Source organism: Cheilinus undulatus, linkage group 8, assembly GCF_018320785.1.
Source record: "Cheilinus undulatus linkage group 8, ASM1832078v1, whole genome shotgun sequence".
Lineage (NCBI taxonomy): Eukaryota > Metazoa > Chordata > Actinopteri > Labriformes > Labridae > Cheilinus > Cheilinus undulatus.
The window spans coordinates 29,194,450-29,222,054 of record NC_054872.1 but is presented as its reverse complement, the minus strand read 5'-3'; the positions used below and the strand labels follow the sequence as shown (position 1 = coordinate 29,222,054).

General features: G+C 37.3%; 2 protein-coding genes across 3 annotated transcripts in view; one reads left to right on the top strand and one right to left on the bottom strand.

Moving 5' to 3' along the window:
* Positions 1–6,580, bottom strand: part of mindy3 (MINDY lysine 48 deubiquitinase 3) — a 32,647-nt gene extending 26,067 nt beyond the window's left edge. The window contains exons 1-10 of the mRNA XM_041792855.1: positions 6,484–6,580; positions 5,685–6,009; positions 5,388–5,467; positions 4,848–4,908; positions 4,514–4,744; positions 4,258–4,309; positions 2,952–3,066; positions 2,624–2,697; positions 2,405–2,484; positions 2,108–2,178 (exon numbers count right to left, since the gene is read on the bottom strand). Of these exons, the coding sequence (XP_041648789.1) occupies positions 2,108–2,178; positions 2,405–2,484; positions 2,624–2,697; positions 2,952–3,066; positions 4,258–4,309; positions 4,514–4,744; positions 4,848–4,908; positions 5,388–5,467; positions 5,685–5,778 (858 nt within the window). The 5' untranslated portion in view covers positions 5,779–6,009; positions 6,484–6,580. The remainder of the gene's footprint in view (positions 1–2,107; positions 2,179–2,404; positions 2,485–2,623; positions 2,698–2,951; positions 3,067–4,257; positions 4,310–4,513; positions 4,745–4,847; positions 4,909–5,387; positions 5,468–5,684; positions 6,010–6,483) is intronic.
* A 385-nt stretch (positions 6,581–6,965) lies between these two features.
* Positions 6,966–27,605, top strand: part of si:dkey-12j5.1 (probable assembly chaperone of rpl4) — a 55,838-nt gene continuing 35,198 nt past the window's right edge. Inside the window, exons 1-7 of one of the 2 annotated variants that reach the window (XM_041793853.1) lie at positions 6,966–7,150; positions 7,317–7,426; positions 7,541–7,687; positions 7,795–7,947; positions 13,065–13,174; positions 13,274–13,397; positions 14,751–14,843. In XM_041793853.1, coding sequence (XP_041649787.1) covers positions 7,084–7,150; positions 7,317–7,426; positions 7,541–7,687; positions 7,795–7,947; positions 13,065–13,174; positions 13,274–13,397; positions 14,751–14,843 — 804 coding nt within the window. In that variant the 5' untranslated portion in view covers positions 6,966–7,083. Of the gene's footprint in view, positions 7,151–7,316; positions 7,427–7,540; positions 7,688–7,794; positions 7,948–13,061; positions 13,175–13,273; positions 13,398–14,750; positions 14,844–27,605 lie in introns of both variants that reach the window. The other variant, XM_041793852.1, reaches the window with a different exon arrangement.

The following is a 27,605-nucleotide window of genomic DNA, read 5'->3' as shown; positions in this document are numbered from 1 at the left end:
TTGTTTTCCTAGATAGGGTGTTTCATTAAAATTAAAGTTTCAAAACATTAGTGTGGGAAGACCTCGAGTCAACTTGCATTTTGTCAGTTGAGTCAATGAACTACTGTGTCATTGTATGATCATAATGTAGCAGCAACATTGTAGTGGGCTTAAATGCTATAAATCAGCCCCAAAATGACCACAAACCACAACATTAACTGTGATGGAAGTGGAAATGATGGCAGCATGAAGCCAGACACTCCAGCTCCAGTCTGTCAGCTAATCTGACCCCCATCCTGGAGTAGTGACTGTCACATAAGTTGTCTTAACACATTTCACCTGGACTGTGGTAATAATGGCTTTGTAGTGTGCAGGTATTTTGAAACAAAATATAACCAGGTGGCTTACTGTATATGTTTATTAACAGAAACATTAACCAATAGTCTTTCAGGTCCGTGAGAGACCTTTGTAAGCTGATATACAGATGAGGACAAAATTATTAGCCCCAACATGAAAACTTCCTTCAAGGAATTTTCAACATAGCATATCCAAACATCCTAGTTTTATTTTGGATGCTAGCATTATTTCATAAGACAAAAACAACCAAGGTAAAAATTATTAGCCCCCTGTAGAACTGAACGTTCTGTTGAGCAATAGCACAAACCACTGTTGTAGAATGATGTGCTTAAACTTATCTTTCAATTTACACACAGTATAAAAACTTCAGTAAGGGTTTGAGCCGTCACTGAGAAAGCATCATGGCAAAAACAAAAGAAATCAGTTTAGACTTGAGGCAAATAATTGTTGATGCTCACAACGCAGGAGGATATACAAAGTTATCACAGTGTTTCCAAGTGTCAAGAACTGAAGTGAGAAGTATCATCAAGACATTCAAAGAGAGCCACACAGTCCAGAACAAGCCTGGCAGAGATAGGAAGAGAAAGATTTCAGAGACTATGGAAAGAAAACTAGTGAGAGATATGTTTAAAGACCATAGAACAACTGCAAAGACACTAGAGAATGACTTAGCCATGTGGAGAATTGTAGTCTCAAAAAAGACAATCACTAGAGCCCTACACAGGAATAGACTGCGAGGTTGCAAACCAAAAAAAATTGCACTTCTGCAGAAGAGACACTTTCAAGCCAGACTGAAGCATGCTAAGGACAACATGGAGAAAGATTATGCATACTGGAAGCGTGTCCTTTGGTCAAATGAGACCAAACTAGAGCTTTTTGGCAATAGAGACATTGCTTATATCTGAAGAAAGAAAGAAAAGGCGTAAAACCCAAAGACACCGTCCTCACAGTGGGAGTATTGTGCTGCAGGGATGCTTCAGTGCTTCTGGAGCTGGGAATCTCGTAAAGATGGAAGGAATCAGGAAGAAAGAAGAATAAGTGAAGATTTTGAAAGATGAAATACTTTGGTTTCTATGCGCAAAGTGAAATAAGGAAGCACCCAAAAAAAAGTTTGGAAAAGCTTTCTCATATGTATGGGTAGAGGGTAGCACTTAGTTTCGTAGAAAACACAATAGTTCATTGCTTGCAATTGATCCCCTCATTTGATACACCTCCGTTTATATTCCAGTTTGTACAAAAACTACAAAACTGCAAAGGCCAGGACAGCCAAAAATATCTTATTCATTGTTGCTCTTTTTAATTTTTTTGCTTTCTGCACGTCCCTCTTATTTTTCTGCATCTCACTCTTCTATCTTTCTAAGCTGCTCTTCCTCTCTTACTTTACCTGCTTCTCTTTTTTTCTCCACCCCTCTGTTTTCTCTCTCTCTGCTTTGACTGCTATCCCTTCTCAATTTCAGCATATCTTATGCAGATGGCTGTTCAATAAAAGTCTGGCTCTGCTTGAGGTTTCTGTCTGTCAAAGGTAAGTTTCTCCTTGGCCACTGTAACTTTGAAATAGTCTACTAAGTGCTGAGCTCACGGTTGATCAATGTGTAGAACAGTCTACACCTGCCCTCTCTGTAAAGTGTCTTGAGATAACTTTCGTTATAAATTCGTTATAAAGATTGACTGATTGAAGTCAAAAACAAATACTCTCAGTTACACCTTAAACACCTTTAGACGACCAGTGTATGTTTTCTCAGTGCTTTGGGAAATGTTTATCTCCCTGTACCTTGCAGTAGAGAAGGGATTCCATTAGTGTGAGGAAGCCAACTGATGCCTGTTTGTGAATACCATGCAGTTCTGCAAGAGAGGAAGAGAGAGGAGCAACACAATCAGGAGTGTCAAAGTATGCTACTCTGGCATTAATTTAGGTTTGTTGAGGAATTACTGCCCTCTTGTGGATATGATTAAAATCTAGGGCAACAAAACAGTAATTTGAGCATGCTAAAGTGTGTGCCTAAATTGGTTGTTTGAGCATGGATGTTTTTTTGTGTGTGTGTCAGCAGTAATTTCCGAGAAGTCTTACTCATGCCAGAGCACTCCCTGTCTCCATCCCAGACATTAGATACAGCATGACCAGTCACAAGGAGGTTCACCAGGCTCTGGCTGAAAAAACAGATAAGAAAATGAGACATTAAAAGAAAAACATAAGATATGAAGAAGTTTGACCACACCAATGATTGATTTATTGCTTTCAGTTTGAAATAACGATGAGAAATATTAATGAACCAAAGTATTTTTGTACCTTCCATGGCCATGCACAGGGTCAATGAGCGGCTCCATCGTGTCCTGGATCTCATTTCTGATATTCTCTATGCCCTGCAAAGAGAGTGAACAACATGCTTTTTAATTCACTATGTTTTTTTACACAATGGCGTAACACATAGAAATGGGTAAATGCAATGGATAAAAGCCCACTTAAAAACAGGGCAAACTAGGAGGCTGGGATTACAAAAATCTTTATATTTGATTGTCTTCAGATGATTTCAGAAATGCATAATTGAAAACCTCAATACATTGGATCAGTACTTCCTATTTTTTTCAGTGGCTCATTCTAACCTCCTTCTCTTTACCTTGGTCAGGATGACAGAGTAGAGGAAAAGCAAGACTCCACAGCACCCCCTCCAGGTGTGGTAGAGAGACAGCACCTCCTCTCTGAGACCAGAAACTGACATTACAGTTCGCTTTCTGTGAGAAGAAAAAAGCACAATAGGGCTAATTTGTAAAGTGAAGAGATTTTGTGGTGTTTTTAGGATCAGAAACACTGAAGCTACACTTTTTTCCCTATGTCAGATTAAACTAGAAAAGCACTCGGAGAGCACAGACCTCCACCATTAGCCCTACCTCCCAATACTGAAGTATCCTTTAAAAAATTCCTGGATCCGTCCCCATGTGCCACCCACCACGGCATTCGCCAATTACTCCATCCCCGGTGGGGTGGAATCATGGTGAGGCAAAGCACTGGCTTTGCTACGGGTGGATTGTCATGGTGGAAGCATTGCCTGCCGGTGCCAAGAGATGCACTGACAGTCCCATCCATGGTCTCACTGGACAGACCTCCGCCATTAGCCCTATCTTCCAAAAAAATTCCTGGATCCAGATGGTGATCCGGATCACTCCCAAAATCTAATCAGTTCTTCCTTATGCCATTTCTGACATTTCCTGAAAATGTCATCAAATTCCATCCATAACTTTTAGAGTTGTGTTGCTAACAAACAAACTAACTAACAAACCCACCCGATCACATTGCCTCCTTGGTGGAGGCTATAAAACATTTAATAAGGAAAATATGAATCAACTTCATCATAAAATAAAGAAAAGTCTGATTTATTAGAACCCTATGACCTTGCTTGCTCCATCCAGGAAGTTTAAGAGTAGAACTGTCGTTCTGAGTTAGCGTTCACTTCTTCACTGAGAGTCTGCATGGCTTTTTTGCTGACTGCAGTAACGGCTGCCAGTATGTTGTGTGATGAGGTTTCAATATTCCTCTGGCAAACGCACAATTCCATTCATTAAGTTTGTGCATATGTGACAGATAAAGTATGTGTGTAAGAAAGGTAGTGATAGGTAGTTTTTTTATTAGGCAATCAGTAAAGAGCTGAGTCAGCAACTTGTGAGGAGAGTGATACAGCTAATTCAATGAGAGGGCCAATTCTTGCAGACTAGATTAATCGAATACAGCCCTCCCCTCCCCTCTGCTGATGCTATCTTCTGAGAAATATGAAGTTTGTTATCGTAGTGCTGCATATCAGCAATCACAAAACAAGGACCATCCCTTCAAAAACTCACAGTGTGATTTTATATTAACATCGTCTGCTTTGGGGAGAAGACAGCCATGACTATCAAGATGCCAGGGTGAGAATATTAAGTGTCACTTACTGCAGAACACTGTGAAATTGCTCAAAGCCAAGGTCCTCAGCAGCCAAAGCAGCTAGGCACAAAAAACAAACACATACTAGAGCGTCAGAACATCACACATAAAACTTCCACACTGTCATAAATTAATTTAATTGAAATCTCTGTTTTGTGTTCAGTGGTTAAAAATCAAGGTGGGTGATCAGTGTAGATTCATGCGTTTGTACTGCATCATTCTAAACATGCATTTAACACAGGAAATTGAAAGCATCGCACTCACTGGGTTGCTGCTCCTGTGGTGGCTGACTGCTCTCTGGCTCTGGCGCGTCTTCTGTTTGTGACGGGGACTGTGACTGGGTCTGTGTGTTAGTCTGTGTGCTTGATTGTGTGCTAGTATGTGGGCTCTGTCCCTTAGCCCAGGTCACCAGACAGAACTCTGTGGCAGGGCTGGAGCAGGCAGACTCTAGGATTTCACTCAGTGTGGAACACAGCGCTGTCCTCTGCTCCTCCTCTGACAGAGGAAATATCAAAAATGCAATGTTCATAAGCAGTTAAACACAGAAATCTACATCAGAAATAGGAGAAAGAGTGGATTTATTTTGTGAACAATATACCTGGCATCTCTCTCCAGTTGGGACATTCTCTGTTGAAGAGAATGTTCTTTAAGAGGAAAGCCTGCAAATAAACACAGCCTTAGTCTGCAGATTCACATCAAAGTATTTCAAAATTGAATGGTTAGTATTGAATTCATCATTCCACCCCAACAAACTTTGAGTTTATCTATTTTTGACAGATTAATTAAAATATATTGTGTAGAAAGTATACTCCTGTAGACTATTATCGGTATGGTAAGGGTATCGACAGATATTATCCTAAATTTATAGATCAGTATTGGCAGATATTAACATTTCTGCTGATATTTAAAACCAACATATATTTATACATACATAGATATGTATAAGTATATCTGATATATCAGCTGTAAATAACAGCAATAATTTTCATATATGCCAGTACTGATATTTTGCTTTTTTAAGCTAATACCTGGTGATGTAGAAATCCTGCCAATAATATCACATCCCTACTTGTAAACGAGAGAAGTGATAACAGTGTGATGGCTGATAAAACTGCAAAATGGTTGAACTGAACAATACCTGGACAGGTGCAATGACAGCACATGGCCCTCCTTCAAACTGCTCCAGCGCTGTGTGCTCATTTTCACTAAAAACAAATCCTGTGATGAAGACGAACATTGTGTGAACAAGTGTAGTTGTGGTGATTCCAACCACATTTTTATCAGTGCAACAACATACTGAACCGCTTATCTGGAATCCAACTTGAGAGGAACATCTAAGTAAAGAGCAGGTTGTAACTTTATGGTTAAAAAAAACCCTTTCTACCTTACAAACTCCCTTTCATTTACATGACCATACTGAGACAAATCTTCACACCTTGTGTCCATCTCCGAAATATGGAGGCAGACACTCCTCCACCGGAGGGTCTCCCCCAAACCAAATCCACCACCTCTTTATTCAGCTCCGACATGACAACTTTCACTGCTGGTAAATCCGCGGGCACCCCCTCTGCAGCCCAAGAGCCGCGGCAGGACTAGAGAGATTCGTTACAACTAACTCTCTCCAATGTTGATGGTCCACTTCGCTCGGCAGGTCGAGCCTGTGGCATTGGCCACAAGCTACCTGTGTGACACGACAGTCTGACTCTCGTGGCTGGCAGCAAACTGGCGGGTAGGAATGACATCAACGTAGCCACAATAGCCTGCAAGACAATGGGAAACAATTTAAGCCACATGCATCTACATCATATAACAAACCACGACTTTCTAATAGATAACGCGATAAGATGTCAATGTCTACAATGAAGCGGTATTTCATATTTATAGATCAACGACACGCCATAATCTCGATCGCTTGTCAAGAATAGCTTGAAAGCTAACAGTAGCGTCAACGTCAGAGTTGCGTATAATTAGCGTTCAGACAGGGGAAATACCGTTAACTATTTATGTGGTAAATAAGCGCTATATTATCAACAAAACGATGTCAGCGCTACATTCAGAGAGCTGAGTTAGCTAAGTAACTGTTTGTGTCAGCAGTTAGCATTAGCTTCAGTGCTAGCAGCTAATCTTTCATTGCTTTGTCATTCAATTTGCTTCCCAGGCTACACTGTTGTCAACAGACGTATTATGAACTCATATTGTTGGCCATTCATGAGAAAACATAAAAGCTTGATTACCTTAATACACAGTCGAGTAATATTTTTCCGTATTGACCATTTATTTAAGTAGTAATTCCACAATCACTAACGTCTCTGCCATTCGTTTATTTACAACGGAATTGTAAAAAAAAAAAAAAGTGCGTATATTTGACGTGCCTGTCCATTGGTTGGAATCCAGAAAGTTCCACATACGTCAAGGGGTACAGCTCCAACGCGTTACCTAAATGGTGTTCAGGTCTGTCAATCAAATCAAGTATCCGCCCATAAACAGATCCGTTTAATTCATTTAAAGTTCGCCCTGCCCCTTCCTAAAGAAATTGTAACTGCTTGATGTTTTACGCGTTTTTCCATTGTTAAAATATATGTCAAAAAACGAACTATTTCGAAATGTTAAAGTGTTCTATTTTATCCTTAAATAAAAAAAGAAGTAAAATCATAACCATTGGTGTAATGTCCACTATCACTCTCCGTAGTAGTCACCCCTGTGAGCATGCGCAGTGCCCACTCAAATGAACTGCATTTTCCACGCGTGTACAAGCTTTCTACAGTCTATGGTATAAGCTAACGTCTGTTTTTAAATAGAGACACTGTGGAAATAGAAGAGTATTTTTCACTAACATGGGAGGACAGGCAAAAAGCAAAAAGAAAAATAAGCCGAAGCGGAAAGAGAACCGTCCAAACAAGGGTAATTTTGTTCACTAGTTCAATATTCTCCTTGTTATTTACAGTATGTATTAATGCTCACAGACAGCAGTCACCCTGAATGTCATGCTTGAATAAAAACACTTGACACGATGAGACCAATCACGACAAAAACTAACCCTTGCTTTCCGTTTTATTGATCACGATAGATCCGGGAATTGTTGGACTGACACCTCAGGAAAGGATGAGAGTGAGAATGCATGAAAAAGCCAAGAAGAAGACAGCTGAGAAATACTCAGTTCAGCAACTACTAGAGAAGGTGACTCCAGATCATACTCACGCAAATTATTAACAGGAGCTTTGAGATGTTTTTCACACACTTACTCACCATCTAATGTATTTGCATTATACTGTATGGTGTTGTGTTGTACAGACAGAAGAATGCATGGATAGTTTTGATTTTGAGATGGCTGGCCTTTTCTGTCAACGAGCCCTTGATGTGGAGTCCAGCAACCTACAAGCTTTAGACATGCTGGGACACATCTACTCAGAACTTGGAGACACACAGAAAGCCAAAGGAATATCCTTTATGCACACAGCTATGAATATAGTAATATTTCAGTCCTACATGTACACTCTGTTTATATTCCAGTTATGAATGCCACCTCCTTGACTGATTCTTTTCAAGTGTTTCTGCGAGCAGTGGAGCTGAGCCCAGATGCTGGCCATAGCAAGTACATGTACCTGGGACAAATCCACTCTGGCCAGGAGGCTCTAGACTACTACAATAGAGGAATACAAGTACTGCTGTCAGTATTGGAAAAACAAGAGCAAACCACAGTGAGTGCAAACTATAACATGGCTAAACAATTAGCTACATGACAAGTAAATATACCATCACATATAGAAGAGGTTCCCAATGTTGAACCATTGGACCCAAGGCTTAATGCAAGTGTAATTTGTTTTTCTTGGCACAAGAGGGTAAAGAGGGTACTGTTGGGCTATTCATAATCTATCTATCTATCTATCTATCTATCTATCTATCTATCTATCTGTCACTGAAATATGAATATTATTGTTATCCATGAATTTTAAAATTTACTGGTTTACAAAAAAAAAGAAAAAAATAGTAAAGCACATTATTAGTTCTTGATTAATATGTCAAATTATAGTTATTTACTTGCATTCCTGAAGAGAAAAATGAGTTTTAGTGGTTCAATGTTATGCTTGATTAACCTTGACTTCTCAGAGAAGCCCAGTGAGTCGGCTCGAATTTGGGAGAATTCAGTTTGAAATCCCTCATTCCTGTTCATAATGGTAAAATGTGGAGAGCTCACTGAAAATGAAAGAGTCCGCATTAAAGCACTTCATGATGCTGGATGGTCTCTGAGACAAATATGACAGGTGGTCTAACAAATTTGTTAAGCACTATATATATATATATATATATGTATCAGTTATTATTAATTATTATGGCAGAAAGTACACAAATGTATATTTACTTTAACTCATGACTCATCATCTCTTACTTGAATTTTATTTATTACTTAACACATACAGATAATGAATTAAAGATGCTGATGACCGACTCTCAGAGCATTCATGTAAACATACTGTCAGAGCGTTCATGTAAATGCAAAGAACTGTGGGCTGTTATTGTCATTAACAATTCTTCTCCAGATACTAAATTTCTATCATGTTGGTAACACAGGACAGTGTAATACTAAATACAACAAAAAGAGAAAAAAATAAACATTTATAAAATACCAAAGCGGTACAAAATGCTTTCGAAACCCAATTGCACGATTTCTATCCATCTTCGTCTCCTCCAGTCTGATGCTTTGTAATCAGAGGATGTTTTTTTCAATTGTTAACTTTGTCCTTGAGGACTTCTTTAGTCCTCTCCAAAGCATCGATCAATACTGTCTGCCAATGTTTGAGTGACTGTGAAGCATTCTTCTCCGGAGTAAAAGTATGACTTTCCTTGCTTTGAGTTATTTTCTATTAGGACTGCAATTTCTCTCACATAAAAGACCTTTTCTGACTTCCTTGTGGAGGTCGTTTACAAGTTGCTGAAAAAATGTTCTGTCCTACTCATCTTTTTACTTTTTAGTTGGGTACTTTCTGTATCACATGGACAGTATTAAAACACAGAATCAAGTCAAGTCAAAAGCACATTTATAAAGGGCAACAGCTGCCAAAAATTACTGTACACAGGAGGAAAAGAGAAGAAGACAGAGAAGATATTCATTCACTTCCGTGACATACAAAGCACATAATTGTAATCTTTGACATCAGAATGAAATGATTTTTAAGAAAAACAAAGGGAAAAATGTAACATTAGTGTCTCATGTGTCATATTATTTGTTTTTTTTTAATTTATTTGTGGGCTTTTATGCCTGTATTTAAAAGGTACGGACAGTGGTTAGAGAAAGAAACCAAACAGAGCGAACAGTATAGATTTACTATTCACTAAAAATCTTTCAATACACAGCCATTATTGTCTCGATGGCTGGCAATACAAGTGAGTACACCCAAAGTGATACCTGTACATGTCATTGTACATGTCACCACTCAACAGTCACAGAGTTACTCTGATCACCACTCAACAGCCCAAGAGTTACTCTGATCACCACTCAACAGTCCCAGAGTTACTCTGATCACCACTCAACAGCCCAAGAGTTACTCTGATCACCATTTAACAGCCCAAGAGTTACTCTGATCACCACTCAGTAGTGTCAGAGTTACTCTGATCACCACTCAACAGTTTCAGAGTTACTCTGATCACCACTCAACAGTCCCAGAGTTACTCTGATCACCACTCAACAGTCCCAGAGTTACTCTGATCACCACTCAACAGTTTCAGAGTTACTCTGGTCACCACTCAACAGTTTCAGAGTTACTCTGATCACCACTCAACAGTTTCAGAGTTACTCTGGTCACCACTCAACAGTTTCAGAGTTACTCTGATCGCCACTCAGCAGTCCCTGAGTTACTCTGATCACCACTCATCAGTCACAGAGTAACTCTGTTCACAACTCACCAGTCACAGTTACTCTGATCATCACTCAATAGTCACAGAATTACTCTGATCACCACTCAACAATCACAGAGTTACTCTGATCACCACTCAACAGTCACAGAGTTACTCTGATCACCACTCAGCAGTCACAGAGTTACTCTGATCAAAACTTACCAGTCACAGAGTTACTCTGATCACCAGTCAATAGTCCCAGAGTGACTCTAATCACCACTCAACAGTCACAGAGTTACTCTGATCACAACTCAGCGGTCACAGAGTTACTCTGCTGACTGCTCAACAGTCACAGAGTTACTATGATTATCACTCAACAGTCCCAGAGTTACTATGATCACCACTCAACAGTCCCAGAGTTACTCTGATCACCACTCAACAGCCCAAGAGTTACTCTGATCACCACTCAGTAGTGTCAGAGTTACTCTGATCACCACTCAACAGTTTCAGAGTTACTCTGATCACCACTCAACAGTCCCAGAGTTACTCTGATCACCACTCAACAGTTTCAGAGTTACTCTGGTCACCACTCAACAGTTTCAGAGTTACTCTGATCACCACTCAACAGTTTCAGAGTTACTCTGGTCACCACTCAACAGTTTCAGAGTTACTCTGATCGCCACTCAGCAGTCCCTGAGTTACTCTGATCACCACTCATCAGTCACAGAGTAACTCTGTTCACAACTCACCAGTCACAGTTACTCTGATCACCACTCAACAATCACAGAGTTACTCTGATCACCACTCAACAGTCACAGAGTTACTCTGATCACCACTCAGCAGTCACAGAGTTACTCTGATCAAAACTTACCAGTCACAGAGTTACTCTGATCACCAGTCAATAGTCCCAGAGTGACTCTAATCACCACTCAACAGTCACACAGTTACTCTGATCACAACTCAGCGGTCACAGAGTTACTCTGCTGACTGCTCAACAGTCACAGAGTTACTATGATTATCACTCAACAGTCCCAGAGTTACTATGATCATCACTCAACAGTCCCAGAGTTATTATGATCATCACTCAACAGTCACAGAGTTACTATGATCATCAATCAACAGTCCCAGAGTTACTTTGACCATTACTCAGCAGTCACAGAGTTACTGGGATCACTTCCTTCAGACTCTGGGACCTAGAAGAATGGAGAGGCACAGAATCCACGTTTTCTTGAAGTCCAGTGTGAAGTTTCCACAGTCAGTGATGATTTGGGCTGTCATGGCATCTGCTGGTGTTGGTCCACTGTATTTTCTGAAGTCCACAGTCAACGCAGCCATCTACTAGGACATTTTAGAGCACTTCATGCTTCCTTCTGCTGACAAGCTTTATGGAGATGCTGATTTCATTTTCCAGCAGGACTTGGCACCTGCCCACACTGCCAAAGGTACCAAAAGCTGGTTCAATGACCATGGTGTTACTGTGCTTGATTGGCCAGCAAACTGGCCTGACCTGAACCCCATAGAGAATCTATGGGGTATTGTCAAGAGGAAGATGAGAGACACCAGACCCAACAATGCAGATGACCTGAAGGCCACTATCAAAGCAACCTGGGCTTCCGTTACACCTGAGCACTGCCACAGGCTGATCGCCTCCATGCCACACCGCATTGATGCAGTAATTCATGCAAAAGGAGGCCCAACCAAGTATTGAGTGCATAGAAATCACATACTTTTCAGAAGCCTGACATTTCTGTTTAAAACATCCTTTTTTAATTGATCTTATGTAATATTCTAATTTTTTGAGACACTGAATTTTCTTATCTGTAAGCCATAATCATCAACATTTCAAGAAATAAAGGCTTGAAATATTTCACTCTATGTGTAACAAGTTTACAATATATGGGATTCACTTTCAGAAAAAAGTGTCAAAAAATATTGAACTTTTTCATGATAATCTAAATTTTTCAGATGTACCTGTATATGCAGTTTATATATATATATATATATAAATACAGTGCTTAACAAATTTATTAGACCACCTGTCATATTTGTCTCAGAGACCATCCAGCATCATGAAGTGCTTTAATGCGGACTCTTTCATTTTCAGTGAGCTCTCCATGTTTTACCATTATGAACAGGAATGAGGAATTTCAAACTGAATTCACCTAAATTTGAGCCGGCTCACTGGGCTCCTCTGAGAAGTCAGAAATTAATCAAGCATAACATTGAACCACTAAAACTCATTTTTCTCTTCAGGAATGCAAGTAAATAACTATAATTTGACATATTGATCAAGAACTAATAATGTGCTTTACTATTTTTTCTTTTTTTTTTGTAAATCAGTAAATTTGAAAATTCATGGATAACAATAATAACTATATTTTAGCATTAAAAATATCATTTGGGTTAAAGAGCTTCTACATATTGGTGTATTAAACATTGCAGAAACATAAAAAAGGATTTTGGTAATTACCAATGCTGTTAAAAGGGCAGATGTGGCATAAACCTTACTTTGGGTGGTGGTCTAATAAATTTGTTAAGCACTGTATATATATATTGAGTTTATATATATATTTAGATTTTTTCTCTACAACCATTTTTTTTTTTACTCAGTGTTGGTCCTTTTTATCTTGCAGTGTTAGTTTATTTAGTTCCAGTTTAAATTTTAGTCTTTCTTTCTTTGCACTATAACCATTCTTGGCTTTCAATTTTTAAAATTACTTGTACAGTTTGGTTCATATATTTATATAAATGCTGTCACGGTCAATATCTGAGACATATATTTAAAACACCCTTTTTATAGTGTTCACTTTAGTAATATACATACACAAACTTCTTTTCATCTCTATGTTGTTTATATCTGCAATTGAAATCTTTTGTTAGACTTCTGCTCTTTGCTTTTTGTAATCTTGCTGCTCTGCCTTGATTCCACCCCCCCAGACAAATAAAGTTTGTTGAATTGAATGGTAATTTTTTCTTTTAGCAGGTTCAAGCTGGAGCTGCTGCCCCTCCAGAGCAGGACCCTGATCTCCCCACAGTGAAGGATGTTAGTGCAGCGTACTGCTCCATCGCAGAGATTTACCTTGCAGACCTCTGGTACCGGAGCACACCAAGTTACACTTTTGACAGTCCGAAGCCTGCTTCAAGCCTTGGTAATGAGTAGAGATTTGTCCATTTGTGTGTGTGTTCATGTAGCATGGAAGAGGGAGCTGCAGACAAGTGCAAAGAGTCCATTGAGAGAGCATTACAGTATCACTATGACAACCCTGAGGCTCTGCAGCTCATGGCCAGTTACCTGTTCAGTACAGAGAGAAACCAGGTCAGTCCACACACACTTACTCACACGCTGTAAGAATGAATTATCACCACATTAAAACGGGAATCTGCTGAGTTAATTATTCTGAGCAAATTGAATTGTATGCCATTAATCAGCAGACGGGCACGTACATTAACACACGCACACATATGGGTCATACTGATAGGAATGTTAATTATTGGGCAGATCACTCAGGTCATGTAGTCATCTGATAGGAAGAGATGAAAGAGAAGCAGCTTCGACTCTGGTTGGAGAAGAAACCCCAAAATGCTTTGCAGCAGGAAGAAGCTGACACTTTCTGTATTTTTTCTAATCCAAAATGTACCATGGTTTGAAGATATTTTAAGTATTTCCACTGCACTGACAGTAATCAGTTGGCAAACAAATTTAAGGCTGAATCTTTTTTGGGATGTGTGGAGACGTTCTTTTTTAAATTTTATTGTTGGGCTTTTTGCCTTCGTTATGATAAGACAGCAGAAGAGAGTCAGGAAACATTGGGACATGTGCCAAACAGTGCAGAGACCGGGAATCGATCCGTGACCAGTGTGTTGAGGACTATAGCCTCTGTAAATGGGTGCCTGCTCAATCTTAACTAGTGCCCAAAGATGTGTGGTGACATCTGAAAGACATGTAGAAGTGGTAAAAACAGGTCTCCTGAGTCAGTGATGCCACAAATAGATCCTTGATTTAATTTAACCCTGTTTAAAGTTTTCCCATGCAGTAAGGTTAAAAAGAAAAAATCTCCAGAAGTATTGATTTCTGGCCTCGATTTAAAAATAAGATCCTCTGCCTGTGTTTTCTATGGGTGATTTGGACACAAGATAAACACAAGATGTTCCCTCTTTTCTTATTCTTTTTAATTTTTTTTCCAGTGCTCCGCTAATAAAATAAACCTGCCTTCCTGATTAACAGCTTTGAGTATCTTAGATACTTGATGAATTAATGCAAAACTATCTTAAAATAAGATCTTCACTCTGTAAAATAAAAAAGCTAAGAACCAAAGCGTTTGTTCATGGTTTAAAAAGGGATATGTAATACCAGTTTTGGGCTCCAGGGGTCAGGCTAGCTCCAGTTACACTTAGTAGCACGCCACATCCAGCAGTAATCTGGTTGGAAATCAGGTAATAATTTTTTGAGAAAAAACCAACAAACAAAAACAAAAACACGTTTTACCCACGCTTAAAAAAAAATAATGAATTTATTTTAGAAGTTTGAGAGCCGATTTAGTTAAACTGATCTTATAAACTCATTGGATATTGGCCTTGTTGTTAATTTGTGTGCTTTTTTTCTGAGTTTTTTTTTCTTTGTTTGGTTTAGTTAATAAATATACACATATTTGCATGCCACTGTCTTCAGGAAGGCAAAGAGTACCTGTTGAAGAGTGTTGGATTGTGGCTACCTGCCCAGAAACAGAGAGAAGCGTCTTCAAGCACAGATGAAGACTTTCAGGTGAGTTGGAGCTGTACTTCACATTTTCTCTGACAGCTTCCAGCCCTCATAAGACCCCCGGTTTATTTATAAAGCACTTTCATCTAACTGGGTTGTCACACTGCGCTTTGCTGTGAGTACAAACATAAGGACACCAGTAGAGATAAAAAGTTGTGGATCATATAACAAGGGGGAAAAAAATAAAAAGAGATTGAAAAAATACTTCACAAACCCGAATGCTTTTGTTTGTTTGTGACGAAAGAGCAGATACGAAAGCAGAAGGCAACACTTGAAGAGAGTATCAAGGATAAGTGTGAAAATTACTTCAAGGGTATTTGACAAAGAGAAGAGGAATGGCTATAATGTCAGAATCAGACTGTGTTCTAAACGGCAGCAGAAACGGTGGCTGAGTTTACTCTAAAATGTGGAGGAAATGTGATAAAAGAGGGGTGAGAGGATGATTTGGGGCAAAAATCCCCATGGGCCGCTGTTATGACTCTTATCTTCAGGAGCAGGTTGATCTGAACTCAGCCTGCTGACACTTAGGCTGTGATTAACAGCCGTACAGCCGCAGAATGTTTTGTAGCTGGAAATTGGATCATGTTATTATCAGACCAAGGAAGAACCATGTTTTTAGGCTTCTTATATGAACCCTCACTGATAGGTTGTTGCTATACAAAAAAAGTAATACAATTATGGACAGTTTTAAGCTGCTCTTTTCTGTTTTAGACATCTTTTGTTTGATGTTAGTGGCTGAAGAAGAGAGGCACACAGATGTGGCAAACTTAAGATGCAGGAGACTGATGAACTACACAAATTGAACAATCAGCCCATGTTTTCATGAAACCAGAATGTTAAACTTTAATAGGATACTGGATAAAAGTCAAACATCATTGACATCTGTTTTAATATCACAGCAATAAATATAGAAAAACTGATGCCCATGGCACCCAATATTTACTTCAACCTAAATGTCAACTTCAACTCTTTTCATCCATTAGCAACTGCAATTGAGGAAAAGCGTCAATGCACATACCTTTAGTGTAAATTGCAGCACAAGAACAAGCCACATATACACATCAAAGACAATAGGTTGGGAGTGTGTTAAGGAGGAAAAAAGATAATTAGTTCACGCAGATTCAGGCAAAATGCAAGCAGGCAGTTTGAGAAAATCCTTACCTGCAGAAAAAAGGAACATGTTTTTCACCCTGTTCAGCTCTAAATGGGTGACTTTATTTGACGCAGACAATGTTTAGAGCTATAAGATCCTCTCTTGTTGTAAATATTCCATGACTGATAAGCAGTTAAAATGGAAACACAGTTTTAAAAATAAATAACCAAACTCAGATAATCTTGTAAAACATATGAAAGACCTTTTAAACAATTGGCCATTTTCTTGTTTTGATTTATTAAAAATTGCAGCCAAACTCCCTCAGACTGCCAAAAATGCACAATTACCAAAACATTTACATTTTTTTAAATAGCTTTAAACAGTTTAAAGAAGGTTACCTTCAGTTTTGATGGGCCTGTTCCTCTCCAATGGACATGTTTAATGAAATAGATTGGGGTTGGAAACTGACGTCCCAGGGGCTCATATGTGGCTCTCAACCCCATTCAAAAACCAGTCAATTAAACACTATTAAACAACATTAAACAAGAAAATATGATCAAATCTACCACGAAACATGACAACTAGAAAGGTTTTTGTTCAAATCTTTGATAACTGGTATATGTTTAGTGATTTGCAAGAAATTGGAAAATGTAATTTTCTGTAATGGTTTCTGTAAACCTTTTTGATATCACTCACTAAATACATTACTAAATGCATTTATAAAACATAGATTTGCAAGTAAAATATATTGAAATAATCAGAAACTGTTATGTTCACTGCATTGGAAAACAATCCTAAAATGTATTTAACTAATGTAATTAACAACTTCTATTTTCACTGGAGTTTAAAAATGTATATGTTGGTGCAATAAATTAACATTAACACTACATATTTTTCTTTCTTGAAAATATTAGTAATCACAGTGGTTAAATTCAGAATATCTGGCCTGTAATAATTTGGCCCTTTGCTGTTGAGAATGAAATTAATATGCCCTTTCAGTAACCAAAGTAACCCGTCCCTAAAATAGTCATTTTTAAGCTTTGGCCCCTTTTAAATACTGTAGATCTAATATGTTTTTTCAAACACAGGGTATTTAAGTGTGTCATGGGGTGTAACGTTTTGAAGCCTTGCAACCTACATTATGCAACTCAGAACTGTTTAAATGATACAACATTGATAACATTTGAAAAATAGCAGCAGTGTGTAATATCCAGTCTAGTTGCATTTCGCTGAACGAACTTGGCAAAATGGAAAATAAGATTCATAAGCATGCCTACCTAAATTAATGTTAAATCACTTGACTAAATGAAATTGTTTATTATTATTTGGTCACTTTTGTGATGCTGTAGAAACATGCAAGATGCAAAAATCCAAGACGGCAGAGTCAATGGAGGAGACCCTCCCCATGTATGAATAAAAGGCTTATTTTGAATTAATAATAATAAATATTGTATAAATCCAGGTGATTGAACACCATTTAGATAGGCCTGTTTATAAATGTAATGGGTTTTTTTTTCTACTAAAATTGTTCACCTAAATGCTACTTAGCAAAATATTACACACTGCACCTTTAAACAAAGGTTATTTAATAAAATAAAATCATTTTGATTCATAAATTCACTTAAATTTAATGTATTTTTAAAAAGTTTGAAATTTATACAAAATTGTGTTATAGTCTATGACCAAAATACAACAAAAATGTTTGTTGACAACCATTCATTCTGTGAGGAAACAGTATGAAAATGACCTACAAACAGATCTTTCAAGATAAACCTCTTATATAAAGTAAGTTTAGTTTTTTCAGGGAGACTAAATACGACTGAAATGTTATTACTGGACTGTTGGACTTTCAATATCAATGATATTTCTCCACTGTGCCGATAATTGATTAAAACAGAATAATAGATGAGGTAAGTGAGCAGAAGGACGATGTGTCTATTTATTACGTTAGGTGGATTGAGTCTGTAGCTTTTTGTGTATGCCAGGGGAATGTTTAAACCAAACTGCAACACCTGGTTAAAACTCTGCTCTGCTGGTGGTAGTAGAATTCAGACTCATAATATTGGCTGCAGCTGCAGGACAGTCCTCTTCCTCATCTTTGTTCGAAGCAGCTGCAGTGACACAGAGTTATGTATAAAGTATACATTTTTAAGAAATATTTGAGGGCTTTTTATGCCTTTATTGGTAGAGGAGAACAGTGGACAGAGTTAGAAACAGGGATGAGAGAGTGGGGGAGAGACATGTGAGAAAGAAGCCACAGGCTGGAATTGGACCCAGGCTGCTGTGTACATGGGGCACCACCTAATCACTAGGCCATATGCACCCCACAGTTTTGAAAAACATTAATCCAGTGTTGAAATCTGTGCTGAAACCAGCCATATTAAACTGATTTAGCTAACTAAAGGGGGGGGGCATGTTGCATTATGCAGGTTTCAAGGTTAGCTCACACTGTAAAAAAAATTCCGTTAAATTTACGGTAAAACGCTGGCAGCTGTGGTTACCAGAGATTTACTGTAAAAATTACGGTGAGAATGTATGAGAAAAAACGGTGTTTTCATTCTACAACTGTAAATATTACAGTTCAAACCTGTTTTTTTTTAACTGTAAATTTCTGTTAAAAAAATACAATATTGTAACCGTTTATACAAGGATTTGCTGTAAAAATAACAGTTATACTGTAACCATATTTACGGTAATTTGCTGTACAACTTACTGTAATTTGATGTAGAAGTTACAGCTCTATTACAACATTTTCTACAGGGATTGGCTGTAAAAATAACGATAATGAAACAAACCTGTTTATGGTAAATTACTGTAAAAACACCAGAAATCCTGTAAACCTAAATACAATCTATCTCAGTAATAAAAACAGTAGACCCGTATAATGTTAAACGGTATTTTATTATAACTACTTAAATTTTACAGTAAATTACTGGCAGCTGTGGTTACCAGAAATTTACCGTAAAAATACAGTACAAAACATGAGAAATTACAGCTGATATTTGCAGATTTTACGGTAGTAGCAAAATACTGCCCAACTTTAAATTTTACAGTAAATTACTGGCAGCTGTGGTTACCAGAAATTTACTGTAAAAAATACAGGACAAAACATGAGAAATTACAGCTGATGTTTGCAGATTTTACAGTAGTAGCTTAATACTGCCTTACTTTAAATTTTACGGTAAATTACCAGCAGCTGTGGTTGCCAGAAATTTACTGTAAAAAATACAGTACAAAACATGTGAAATTTCAGTTAATTTGCTAGATTTTTGCAGTAGTGCCCTAATACTCCTACTTTTAACAAAAGATTCAAGCTCTCTGATAAACAATAAGAAACTCTGCAGTTATATGTTTGCTATAAAAAACCTTTCAACACATCTGATAACTTGTCTGTAAACTCACAAAGCAGTTTAGATCTTGGAAAAAAAAGCTTGTGTCCATATGTATGACAGGTAGTCCTTGGTGTAATGCATGAAGATGAAACAAAGTCACTTGCCCCTAAATGATTCAAGAGTAATGAGTCCAGTCTTGACTGAAGAAGGCCTTCCACTTGGGAAGCTTCACATGGCCAAGAAACTTCATCTTCTTGAAGACTCGAGCACAGTTCATCAGGTGTTCTACTTTGGACTGGCTCCATCCTCTCTGCAGGAAGTACATATACAAAACAAAGTTAGAGTGATTCAGTGCTTCAGTTTAATGCCTACACAGATGTAAATTTGAAAAAACTAGGCTCTAATAAGCCATGCTTACAATCAGCACAACAGAATAAAATAAACAGTGTGTACAGTACATACAGATCGCTTCTATAATAGAATATGGTGAAGAAACGCAAATGTACCCACAAGTGCCAGCTATTAAGTCAGCAATCACCTAACAACAGCCAATTACTTATTCCGTTATTGATTATAATGAGACAGTTATGACATATTAATTGCAATTTGCTTTTCCTTTATAGTTTAGAGCTGTGGTGCCCAGGCTTGTATCCACTGAGCTCCCCCCTCCTTCACATATCCAAGAAGATATGGACCCACACAAAAAAGTGACATAGCTATTGCTGTAAAAACTAAACATAAATTTGAATTGATGTCATTATTTAAAGCAGTTTTAATTTTGGCAGATATTTTTAATTTTAGTCTTAGTTTTAGTCTTTAAGTGAAATGAATTTTAGTTTCAGTCACATTTTAGTAATTTCTGTCCATTTAGTTTTAGTCCATAAAAAGTCCTCACATTTTAGGTTTTACTTTTAGTCCAAGCATTTATTGTCTTACTGAAATCTGGTACCAAGTCATAGTGGGATGTTCTCTGCACCCTGCCAAACCTGGGGTCCCTGCTTTCTACAGCTGAGAGACAGAAGAGCTACAGCTGCATTGTTTTTTGACAGAATTACCCACAGTGGAGAGATATCATGGATTTTGAATGTCCGACGAAAACTACAATACATTCTAGTCAAAAACTAAACTTAGTTTTAGTCAGTTTTAGTCATCACAGATCTATTTTTGTTAGTCTTAGTCTAGTTTTTGTCATGGAAAACAAAGCTGTCGATGAACATTTTTAGTAATAGTTTTAGTCGACGAAATTAACACTGGTTTAAAGCTACACACCATAGCCCAAACCACAAGTGTTAGCAAAAGACCTTGGTATGAACCATTCATAAGGGTTATATTGTGATTTTAGGTAGTTGAACCACAAGATAAATATTTGCAAACTATGCTCTTTATTTATATATTTACTTGTAAGACCACCCAAATAAATATAGAATTTGCTTTTACATGTAAATATAATATATAGTTTTATATATAATTTCTATATAATTTCCCTTCGGGGATGAATAAAGTTATTATTGTATTGTATTAGGGTAAGCCTTCCCATTAAGCCCAGGCACCATTTAAGCCCACTTGCGACTTTGAAGTCAATTTAAAAAAAAAAAAGAGGGCCCTGTCTTATGATATACATTATTTTGTCCAATCACACAATTTCTTAATTATATGTCAGTTTTGTTTGACACAATCACATTTGTAGATATTGAAAAAGGCCCGCCTACATTTGTGCAGTCTCAAGGAGGCTCAGATAAAGTCGCCTCAAAACTTTGGTGTTTTGGGACCCCTCAGAAAGAACCTCTTTTCAACCATTTTCAGCCACTGACTTGTTAAGTACATTCATATTATGTAATTTGAGAGATTATTGATTTGTTTTTTTTTTGTGTATAAACAGGTAGTTTTTTGTAATTTCTTACTATTTAGTTTTATGTGAAAAGATGAGTCATGCTAGCTAGCGTAGCGAGCTAATCACTAGTCAATACATGTAGCCCTACTGATAGATAGACTGCTTAATGATTAAAAATGATAAGTACACAAACTAAGTGTTTTCTGATTCATTTTACATAAATCTTACATAAAACTTTGAACAAGAATTCCTTGATAATTCAGAAAGTTTGGCAGAAGAGGAATAACTGTGATGGCAAGTTTTGCAGCATATTTAGGCTACAGGCATTTCTTTAAACATTTGTTTCATTTTGGTGAGAACATATTATCTTCATTTCCCTGGTAGTCACTGTAGAACCATTTAAGCCCAGTGTGTTCCATTTAAGCCCATCTGATGTGTTTCAATAGAAAAAAATGAAATTTTGAGGTTTGATAGCTTTTCGCTGTAATCCTGTGTTGGATGTTGTTATACTAACTTCATTAACATGAGTACATCACAGATCACACACTGACCAGAAGAATTGTTATGTCAGTTAATTTTGCATAATCATTTGTTTATAGTGAGAAAAATGCCAACAAAAAAGAGGAATTACAGCAACTGTCCTAAAATCATCATTGTTACAGCCAAACATTAAATCCAAGTTCAATAAGATATTGTTGATTCACTGTAATGTCATTTAATACTTTTAAAAACAAACACATTTTTTTTATTTTGTCAATATTGAATCAAATTTTGTCAATATTAAATAAAATGTTCAATGAAATGTTAAATACTGAAGCCAATGAAAATTAGGTTTAGGCCTACTTAGTCATGTTTGTGGTGGTCCATTGTTACAAGCCAAACATTAAAGCCAAGTTCAAAATAAATTGTGTTTAACATGTATAACATGTTACTGAATTAATATATGTTTACTACTTGAAAAATGTAATAATTTTTAAATTTCTGTCAATAAACGTGGTTGTGGGCTTATTTGGAACACTGGGCTTAAATGGTACTTAGGTACCAATTAAGCCCATGCCAGACTTTTGACTTTATTCATAACATTTCTTTAATTTGTTCTCTAAAATATGCATAAGTAAATAAATATACCTTCAAATGAGGGATTAATCCTTCATTCTAACAAATGATCATGTTTATAAACCATCTTAGTATCTATGAAAAATACGTGAACTTAGATTTTGGTGGGCCTAATGGGTACAATTACCCTAAATGCTACAAAAGGATTTTGCTGTAACAAAGATGATGGGCGCTGAATTTTAAATCAATCATAATGAAAACATATGACTCACACAGAAAACTGTATTGGCCCCCATATGGTGTGATCATCAGAACACTGAGAACAAGCTGGACAAAGCAGTGGCATGGCAGTATTCTGGGTATTTCTACATGACCAGATTAATGCAGTGCTTGGTGTAAACTACATAAAATAAACATAAAATGGCTTCATGTTGCTTAAAGAAAGATTAATCTAAAGAATTTATTGAGGTATGTACAAATGCTGTGCAAGGCTTACCATTATTTTTCCTTGATAACTGGCGTCTTTTTAGAAGAGTGGAATACCGGAGACAGTATAAAGTAATGGAGTCCTAGTCACCACTAGCAGAAGAAACAGGACCTTAAAAAAGAGTAAGGAAAAATAGAAAGACAAGGTAAAGCACCAAATCATGTCATCTTAGAAGTTTTGAACACTCATGTATGCACTGATTGCAAAGTACTATCCAATTTTGAATTCACTCAAAAAAGGAGGGGACCCAATCTCTTCTTGTCCCGTGAGCTGAATGTCTTGTCACATCCCTTGTGTTTTGTGGCAGAAGCTACAGCAGACACAAAATGCAGACATACATGTAGAGTGATCCAGCTGTTAAGCAGTTATCAGACGGTGTTGCTGTGTTTATATGTTCTTCTAAAATCAACACTAAGCTGTGACTGGTGCTACCCTCTCCACTTAGAGTGTGTGTTGATCCCACAGCTCTGTATGTCATCTTGCTTGCCCTTGCGCTTTTTCTGCTCACAACAGTTTTGGTTTAGAAAAAAATGCTGCACATCTATTTCTTTTTTGTTTTTTAAATTTGAAAATTTGGATACCATCAAACCTAAAAATCTGAACCAGAATCTTTATTGTCATTGTACACAAGTACAACGAAATTTTGCACAGTTCCATTCAGTGCAATTATTATTACCTCTGCCAAGGAGGTCATGTGATCGCAGGGTTTGTTAGTTTGTTTGTTGGCAACATAACCCAAAAAGTTATGGATAGATTCTGATGAAATTTCCAGGGAATGTCAGAAATGGCAAAAGGAAGAACTGATTTGATTTTGGGACTGATCCAGATCATCGTCTGGATCTAGGAATTTTTCAAGGACTTTTCACGATTGGGAGATAGGGCTAATGGCGGAGGTCTGCGCTCTCTGAGTGCTTTTCTAGTTTATTATTGCAACTGCTCTGGGATATGTGCTGTTTTTCAGTCTGTTAGTTTTGGCTCTTATTGTTCTGAACCGTCTTCCTCAGGATAGCAGTTGTTACAGGTGACGATAACACAGTTATAAAAATAACTGATATTGTATCATATGATGCACACGGCTGGAAGGAAATAAAACATTTTGCCAGCATTACACTATACCATATAACTACCTCTAAAGAGGAAAAATTATTACCTCTGTAGGAACTCCTGAGTGGATCCCAATGCTGGTCAATGCATAGCATGAGCTGCCTTGAAGCCTAGCAAGAGGCTCCTGGGAGGATGATAAAAGTAGAAAAGAATTACAAGCAAATCATCCATTACCATCCAAATGAGTCTTTGAAGTGTTTCTGAGATCCACTTACTACAAAAAACAATACATGGGGCAGGCTTTCCACTGGTACCCCATCTGGCAAGAATGTTTCAACAAGGCAAAAGAGGTTGTCTTCTTTTTTGTCGAAACAGGAGAGAAGCCCTTTATGTCCTCTGAGCAGCCCTCCAACTGTCCTCTCTGAATCTTGAGCTTTGTGGCATCCTGCAAAAATCAAGTGAGCTATTAAATCTTTAGTGCCATGACACTGGCACATATCCCCATTGTGCATTTAGGAGGTGCTGGAGCCAACAGGTAGTGCCCAGGACCACCACAGTCCACCACCACACTATCCCCCTTATTCCTGGGGCCGCTACTGTAAATGTGAATATGGGCGAAACTTCCGGTGCCAAAACGGAAGTAGGCTACATTAAATACATGTATTCTAGTACAGCAGCTAACTATAGACGCTAACAAAGAACCACAGTTGTTTCAATAGGAATTCTTCTGGAATTTGTAAATATTTATATTTTTGTTATCACATGTTCACATTGTTTGTATTATAAGCTGTAGATAAGTAAATAAGGTGGATACCACATTATTCCTGGGGGTCTACTGTAGCTATGAATGGAAGTGGAACTTCCAGTACAGTAACAATAATAGCAAAAACATGATTTTTCCAAAGGCTTACTAAAGTGATTTAGTGTCAACAGTGGTTGTTCTGAAATAAATAAATATTTGCTGTAATAAATACTGCTTCGTTTTTGTTAAATCAATGAGCTGAAATGTTTTAATCATATTTTCTGTAATGCTCAGTACCTGTTGCTATGTTCATGGTACTAATATTATGACAAAGTTAAATATGTCTCTCACAACATGCTGTCCACTGTCTAAGTGCATCAGGGATGTGATTCTTTTAGTATTAATTTATCATTAATTCTTAATACAAAACTTGACATTTACCAAAATGAAGAGCTGGCAACTTGAGTCATGGATAATTTTATAAATATAATTCCCATATTTAAGAGGGATTAGTTTGTAAAATGAGAATTTCAGCAACTCCACAAACTAGAAATGTATCTTTTTATACCGATATAAAGCTACTAAAGTTAGCTAAATATGCCCTTGTAGGTTATCTAAAGTAATGTCATCAATTTGAACTCTCCAGTAGAGGCTAGAGAAATAATAATAATATTATCCCGTCTGAGGTGAAGCAGTCTAAGTTTATGTAGTTTGGTATTAAAATTGCTTTAATAGTCACGTTTAGCATCTGGTTTCTATGCAAAGTCCCATTTAGATAGAACGGAGCGGAAGTTGCGCCCATATCCATGGAAGGGTAGGAATAAGCTGGAAAGCCTGCCTCAGGGGACTCTGAACACAGATATGAATATGACTCTGAACACAGATATGAATGTGACTCTGAACACAGATATGAATATGACTCTGAAGGGGAAAAATCCTTCATCTGAAGCATCAGTGCTGCGGCGGGACTCTCACTTTTTGGCTAGGGGACATCACGGTCCTCACGGTCACTCCCACCTCATCTGGAAAACTCCGTCCTTTTTCTTTCCCTCTTCCCAGTGTTCCCAGTATCCAACCGCCCATTTTTTGTGCATTTTTCAAAAGTCTGAAGTGGGCGGAGTTAGCTCTGAGCTTGGGGTTCACTTATGGACCCCAACAAAGCAAGTGTTAAACGTTCTCCACGCTAAAATGACAGCAAAAAATACAAATCAAACAGCAATGTTGGCTGGTCTAGAATTGAAACAAAATGCCTCCTGACCCATTTAACTTCTACCTATAAACACGTGGTGTTACTGAATGAAAAGAACTCAAGAAATATTTGACACTACGACAAAAGAAGCTCTACATACCTTACCAATAGCTCGTAGGCTGATGCTCCGGGTGACGTCGAATTAATACACGCCAATGTCCTGCTTTGTATTCCATCTTCGTTTGCAGCCCGTTCTGCGAGCAGACAGCAACTTTATGAAATATTTCCGCGCACACGAGACCACAGAAGACGAAAACGCTGTAGTTTACCAGGCAGCCGTTGGCGGTTTGATTTTCCAACGAACCACACACGCATGCGTATAAGGTCCTTCTTTCCCGCGCCTGCGCGAAAACCGTGTCGCGCATGGCAATTGACTGCAACCACAGTGCGCAAACGCATTTCGAGAAAGCAGCACTGTTTGTGTACATGGAGGGAGGCGACTGAAAACTGTTCACTCTGTAGCTCGTTTCCAAATTGTTCCATTTTTAAACACCCAAATCGCTGTTCTAGTACAGACAGAATAGAAAACGTTCCTGTGTAGACAGGGTTGAATGGCGATGGGAAACAGTTTTTCAAAATTATTTTTATATATTATTTTTTATATTGATACAACTTTATTGAACAGATTCGAATAGTTAATACAGCACTGGCACATGAAACAAAACGTATTTTCTAGACATAAATAACCCCACATACAGGTAAAGAGAAGTTTAGATTAAATTACATAAGGTATGAGAAGTAAATTAAAATTTCAGAAACTAAACCATGGTTTCATATTGGTTTTTTTTTTAAGAATTTTTTTTCCCTTAGAAATCAATTTGATAGACTATATGTACAGTTCCCATTCATTTTTAAAACTGATTATGGAGGGTTTCTTGTCATTCTATTTGCATTCATGTTTAAGTTATTTAACCAGTAAAAATAACTATTGTATTTATATAATGTATATACTATATATTCAACTGTGTTATATACATATTATATATACAGTATGTATCTCTCTCTCTCTCTCTTTATGTATATATAAAATAGTTCTTTCCAATTACCTTGTTATATTTCCTATCGGTAATATGTGTCATCCAATTTCAGTTCTGAAAGATTGACTGAAACATTAAAGTACATCAATGTATTTTGTGTTAGATGCATTAAAGGAAGTGGAATGGCTTTACAAATGCAATGGCATTCTTTGTGAGAGCAATTAACATCATTCTTTTCCAATAAATCAGTTAAACTAAAATAATTGACCACTTTCATCCATCAAATTAAGAACAAACAAAATGATTTTGGTACCATTCTTGGTTTCAATAAGGTTTTCATATTAACTGTAACTGTCCGTTTATTTCACAAGGCAGCATCATGTGGTGTAGCACTGAGAAACAAATGTGAACATAACAACAAATTGGTGCTTGTTCACAGGTTTTGCAGGTTGACAGGTTTTTACTGTATTTTCTACAGAACTTTCCTGATCGTGCAGTATTTTTAACCTCTTGTCCCTGCTAAAATTACGGTATGTGATTGCAATTTTTTTCACAGATTTTTACTGTGAATTTAAATGTACATGAGAGAAAAGTCTGTAATTTTAACAAAATACTACTGTAATTTTTAGAGTAATTGCCCGTCTTGAAGATTACAGTATTTTTCCTTTATTTTCACAATCTTCTTTTGTTTAAACGGTACAATTTTGTAATTATTACGTACTTTAATTGTAAAAATTTATGTTTCATACTGTTGCTTGATTTACAGCAATTCTGTGTATTTTATACAGTAATATATGTTTATTTGTTTTACGGTCTTTTACTGTTGCTATTTGACAGTCTTTTGCCGTATTTTCTACGGACATTTTTTACAGTGCAGCAATATAAGACAGATAAATGAGCTCTGTTGAAAACAGATTGTTGTCTCATTTTTCCACCAAATAATAGAAAAGTATT